The sequence below is a fragment of the Carlito syrichta genome, unplaced genomic scaffold, assembly GCF_000164805.1.
Source record: "Carlito syrichta isolate Samal-C Ts95f unplaced genomic scaffold, Tarsius_syrichta-2.0.1 Scaffold308825, whole genome shotgun sequence".
In the NCBI taxonomy this organism is placed as follows: Eukaryota; Metazoa; Chordata; class Mammalia; order Primates; family Tarsiidae; genus Carlito; species Carlito syrichta.
In genome coordinates, this window is record NW_007252921.1 from 65116 (window position 1) to 71212 (window position 6097).

At 43.3% G+C, this 6097-nt stretch overlaps 1 protein-coding gene across 1 annotated transcript in view; it reads right to left on the bottom strand.

Annotated features, from left to right (window-relative positions):
- Window positions 1–5414: 5414 nt before the first annotated feature.
- SSPO (SCO-spondin) overlaps window positions 5415–6097 on the bottom strand; it is a 56119-nt gene continuing 55436 nt past the window's right edge. Inside the window, exon 104 of the mRNA XM_008065991.2 lies at window positions 5415–5581. Within this exon, the coding sequence (XP_008064182.1) occupies window positions 5559–5581 (23 nt within the window). The 3' untranslated portion in view covers window positions 5415–5558. The remainder of the gene's footprint in view (window positions 5582–6097) is intronic.

The window sequence follows — 6097 nt, forward strand, 5'->3', positions numbered from 1 at the left end:
TCCTGACTTACAAAACTGTGAGTTGATTATGATTACGATTAATGGGAGTTGTTTTCCGTTTGTGGGGTTTTTTTTTTTTGAGTTGGAATTTCACTCTGTAGCTCAGGCGGGAGTGCAGTGGCATGCTCATGGCCACTGCAGCCTCCACCTGCTGATCTTAGGCGGTTCTTCCGCCTTAGCCTTCCAAGTAGCTGGAATTACAGGCATGCACCACCATGCCTGGCTAATTTTTTTTTTAAAGAATGTGGGGTACAATTCAGTGACAGGTATACAAATGTTCATTATGCAGGTATTCTTGTTGATGAGGTGTACCCTTCCCTCCCCTGGCAGTTTTCCTCAACTGCCAATCCCAGCCTCCTTCATTTTTTTATTTTTTGTAGAGATGAGGTCTCGCCAAGTTGTCCAGGCTGATCTTGAACCTGTGGGCTCAGGCAATCCTCTTACCTCAGCCTCCCAAAGTGCTGGGATTATAGGAATGAGCCACTGCGCCTGGCCTTATGGTGGTTTGTTATTCAGCAATAGTTAACTGGAACAAACACACATGGACACTCATGTCCATTGGTCTCTTCTGTCTTGTATTAGGAATCAGTTATCATTTCTGCCACAGTCCATCCTGGTGCACCCAGATATCTGTGAGAGCCATCATAGGTATTGCCACTAGCTTACCGGGGGATGGACCTCTGAATTCCTGGGGCAATGGCCTTTCAAAGCACTCCACTCAGGTATAGGAGAGAGAGGGTAGATGTCAGTAGTGCTGGCCTTGGACTTAGATTTTCTTTTTTTTTTTTTTTGGTCAGAATCTCACTCTGACCCCCCAGGCTGGAGTGCAGTGGCGCACTCACGGCCACCGCACCCTCGACCTGCTGGTCTTAGGCTATCCTTCTGCCTCAGCCTTCCAAGTAACTGGAACTACAGGCATGCACCAAGACGGCTAATTTTTTGATTTATTGTAGAGAAAAGGTTTTGCCAAGTTGCCCAGGTTGGTCTCGAACCCATAGGCTTAGGTAATCCTCTCATCTCGGCTTCCCAAAGTGCTGGAATTATAGGTGCAGGACTTGAATTTTCTAGGAATCAGGAGAAGGATATAAGGTATAAAAGGGTGAAGGTGCTCATCCATGCTAGTCAAGAGAGGAAGTGAAGCTAAGCAGGAGCAGACGAATTTAGAAGATGAAAGGAAGGACCCGATGCCAGAGGACCATGATGAAAAACTGTGGAGAGAGAGGGTGTAGGTGACCATGTGGGCACTGGAAGGGTAGGAAAATGAGGTCAAAGAGTGGAAAAGGATTACAGGAGGAAACATTTTCTAGGAAATACATGGAAATAGAGTGTTCTCAATGCTAGCCCCTTTCAGGAATCCCACTGACCTGGCACAACAGGGCTCCCACTTAGGGCCTAAACTGAAACAATTCTGGTTCTCAGCGCTCGCCCAAGAGCCCCTCCCTTTCTGTGTCCCATTCTTGTTAACTAGAGATTCTTCTTCCCTTCCATCTCTTCCTTAGGTTCTCTCCCCTTTGCTAATAACTCTATCTGGATGACATTCTCATTGGTGAGGGTGTATGAGGGACCAGATGGTAATACACAGCATCTAGGCTCCCACCCTCTTCTCTACTCCATTCTGGAGTGGAGCCTGAGACAAGGACATGGTCCTGGAAAGTGATCCCATAGAACAAGGTTGTAGAACTTGGAGAGGGATGCAGGGAAAGGAAAAACTGATGCAAGGGTGCGTTTTAGAGATCATTGCTGTGGGCATTGGGGGCTTGATTACATTTCTGAGAGTTGTACAGAATCCCCCCCCCCCACAATGGTTCATCTGAATAATGAGAGGCTGGTGCATATATCTGCAGCTCATATCCCAGTAGCTGAGAGTTGCCCCTAGAGGCATTAACTGCATCCTATCCCTGCACTTGTACTTCTGGCCATGCTTGTGTAAAGGCCAAGTGGATTTTCTCTGGAGCAGAAAAGCCCTGGGGCAGAAAGCAAAAGAAATTTGCAAAGAAGAGACGTAATGGTAAATAAGCATATGGGGGTAAGCCAGGCTCCATGGCTCAGCCTGTAATACTGCACCTTGGGAGGCTGAGGTGAGTGGATTGCCTGAGCCCGCGGGTTCGAGACCTGCCTAGGCAACTTGGTGAGACCTCATCTCTACAATAAATAAAAAATTAGCCGGGCATGGTAATGCGCGCCTGTAATTCCAGCTACTTGGAAGGCTGGGGTGGAAGGATCGCTGGAGCCCAGCAGGTCGAGGCTACAGTGGCCAGGAGCAGCCACTGCACTCCAGTCTGGACCACGGAGTGAGACTCCAACTCAAAAAATAAAAATAAAAAAAAAATATCTCCAAAAGTGACTCTTTGTTCAGTGCTGAAACTTTATACTTGTTGATTAGCAGCTTCTTACTGCTCCCTCTCACTGTCCCCTGGATACCACTCTTCTACTCTCTGCTGCTTATAAGTTGGACTACTAATGTAAGTGGAATCATGTCAGATTTATTTTTCTGTGACTGGTTTATTTCAATTAGCACAATGTCCTCAAACTTTATCCAAGTTGTTACATATTGTGGAATTTCCTTCTTTTTAAAGACTGAATAATATTCCATTGTGTGTATATATCATCTTTTTCTTATCCATTCATTCATTGATGGACGTTTAAATTAATTTTTTCACATCTTGTCTGCTGTGCCCAGTGCTACAGTGAACACAGGAGTGCTAATATCTCTTTGAAATCCTAATTCTTTTAGAGAACCTCTGAAATGAAATTTGCCTTATCATATGATAGTTCTATTTTCGATTTGCATTCCCACCAACAGTATATCAGGGTTCCGATGTCTTCACATCCTCACCAACACTTGTTGTTTTGATAATAGCTATCCTAACCAGTGTGAGGTGATATTCTCTATATTTTATTTTTGAGTTGGGGTCTCACTCTGTCACCCAGGCTGGAGTGCAGTGGCATGATCACTGCTCATCAAAACGTTGAACTCCTGGGCTCAAGTGATCTAGCCTCAGCCTCCTAAGTAGCTGGGACGATAGGCATGTGCCACCATGCCTGGCTAATTTTTTATTTTGTAGAAATGAAGTCTCACTATGTTATCTAGGCTGGTCTTAAACACTTTGACTCAATCAGTCTCCCTTCCTTGGCCTCCCAAAGTACTAGAATTATAAGTGTGAGGTGCCATGCCCGGCTTGGTGATATTTTGATTTGCATTTCACTGATTATTAGTGACTGGAATATCTTTTTATGTACCTGTTGTCCATCTGTATAAAACATACAAATACAATGAATACAATTGTGTATTCATGTCATTGGTCCATTTTTTCATCAGGTTGCTAGTTTCATGTTTGTTCTTGTTTTTGAGTTATGGGAGTTTCTTATATATTTTGGAAGATAACTCTTGACCTGAAATGTTGTGTGCAAGTCCTTTCTCCTATTCCAAAGGTTGCCTTTTCACTGTGTTGATTGTTTTATTTTCTGTGCTAATAATACAATGTGATATAATCCCACTGGCCTGATTTTGCTTCTATTGCCTGTAATTTGGGTGTCATATCCGTGAAATCATTGTCAAATTCAGTGTTAAGAAGATTTTTGCCTATGTTTTCTTCTAGGTGTTTTATAATTTCAGGTTTTACATTTAAGTTTTCAATCCACTTTGGAGCTGATTTTTGTGCATGGTGAGAGATAAGGGTCCAATTTCATCCTTTTGCATATGGATGATATTCAGTCTCTACAATATTGATAATGTTTTTCCATTATATTCTTGGCACTATTTTCAATGATCAGTTGACCATATATGTATGGATTTATTTCTGGGCATTCCATTCTTATTCACTGTTCTATATTTCTGTCTTTATGCCAGTACCATATTATTTTTAATTACTGTAGCCTTGTAATATGTTTTGAAATCAGCAAGTGTAATACCTCTAACTTGTTTTACTTTGTCAGAATTGCTTTGGTTAATAATGGTCTTTTCTGGTTGCATATAAATTTTAGGGGTTTTTTTTCTATTTCTTTAAAAACAATGCCAGTGTAACCTTGATAGTAATTGTGTTGATTCTCTGCATAGCTTTGGGTAGTATGAACATTGTAAGAATATTAAATATCAAATTTTCCAATTAAAAAAAAAAAAGCATATGGGGGGGAAATACTCAACATCATCAATCATTAAGAAAATGCAAATCAAAACCACAATGAGATACCACTTCACACCCACTAAATGACTATTTTAAAAAGACATAATAACAAGTGTTGGAGAGGATGTGGAGAAACTGGAACCCCCATGCATTTCTGATGGGAATGTAAAATGACACAGCTGCTTTGGAAATAATAATTTGGCATTTTCTTAAAAAGTTAAACATAAGCTTGCTATATGACCCAGCAATTACATTCCTAGATATAACATACCCAAGGTAAAGGAAAACTTATGTCCACACAAAGGTTTGTACAAGAATGTTTATTATAGCATTATTCATAATAGACTAAAAAAAGAAACAACCCTTGGCTGAGTGCACTGTCTCACACCTGTAATCTCAGAACTTTGGGAGGCTGAGGCGAGAGGATTACTTGATCCCAGGAGTTCAAGACCTGCCTGGGCAACATAATGAGACCTCATCTCTACAGAAGGAGGAGGTGAAGGAGGAGGGAGAGGGGGAGGGGAAAGAGGAGGAGGGGGAGGAGGAGAAGAAGAAAAGAAAAAGAAAAAGAAACAACCCAAGTGTCCATCAACTGGTAAATGATTGGGAAAAAGTGTGGAATATTTATATAATGGATTACAGTTTAACAATAAAAGGGAACAAGCTACTGATACTAATACATGCTATTATAGGGACAAACCTAAAAATCATGCTAATTGAAAGAAGCCAAACATTTACATGAAATGTCCAGAGAAGGCAAATCTATTGAGATTGCAGTTTAGTGGTTGCCTGGGCCTAGAAGTGGAAAGGATTGATTGTAAATGGATGTGATATGGTGGACATGTTTTAAAACTGGATGATGGTGATGTTTATGCAACTTTATTTTCTATAAAAGTCACTGAAGTGTAAACTTAAAATGGGTGAATTTCACTGTATGTAAATTATACCTCATAAAGCTGTTGTATAAAGGAGGAGGAGGAGCAGGCATCAGTCCACACGCATAGGACTTTCCCCAAACCTGCGCTGAAATCACATTGGGTTGAGGGGTATGAACAGGGACACTAGACTCTATATTCATCCCCATCCTGTTACAGATGAGGAGACTGAGGCTCAGATATGGGAAGTGTCCAAGTTCACCAGTCATCATGAATGCCTTGGTGAATCTATGGTGGATTCACAGAGGTCCCCAGGTTACAAAGGCCTTGTACTGGTCCAGGCCAGGGCTCAGGATCACCCTTCCTCCCTTTCCCCACAGTGCCTTTAGAATGAAGACTCTACACACGGACTTGCTGCCATTGTCACTTTATTCAGGACATGCTAATGCCAGGGCATAGATCCCTAGTCGGGGGCAGGCGGGTGTGCATGGGTGAAGGTCAGTGCCGCTGAGCCCCATGATCACAGAGGGATGGCGGTGGACTCGTCCAGTCGAACCTGTCAGCGCTTTGAGAAATCACCTCCTAGGGGACAAACCAGGGGTAGATGGGCTAGCAAAAGAGGTAGTTTGGTCAGGCCGGCGAGCGCTCAGAGGAGAGAAGGAAAAGCGGCCAGGAAGAAGCCAGAGCAAATGCCAGCCCTTCCACTGCGCTTCACCCAGGCGGCATCCGAGTCCTTCCGTTTCTGTTTCCCTCGCCTGTCACACAGCAGGACCTCAGATTATCATACACCGCGTACTTAATGAGAACAGGCACCTGTCAGGCACGTCACACGCATGCTCTCACCAAGTCCTCCCAACAAGCCTGTAGCGAAGTCAGACCCACTTAAAAGATGAGTTCAGGGAGGCTTAGTAAGGAAAGAGATGAGCTGGATTTAAACGAGGTATAAGCACTCCAGACACCCACGCTTACGCACGATTGGAGAAGAATGTGGGGAGGGACGTCTCGGGCCGGAAGGACTCAAAGAAAGGATGGGGCGAGGAGCTACGTGTGTGTTGAGTCGGGCTCAAAACACCGGGTCCTCGCCCAGACCCCGCCCTC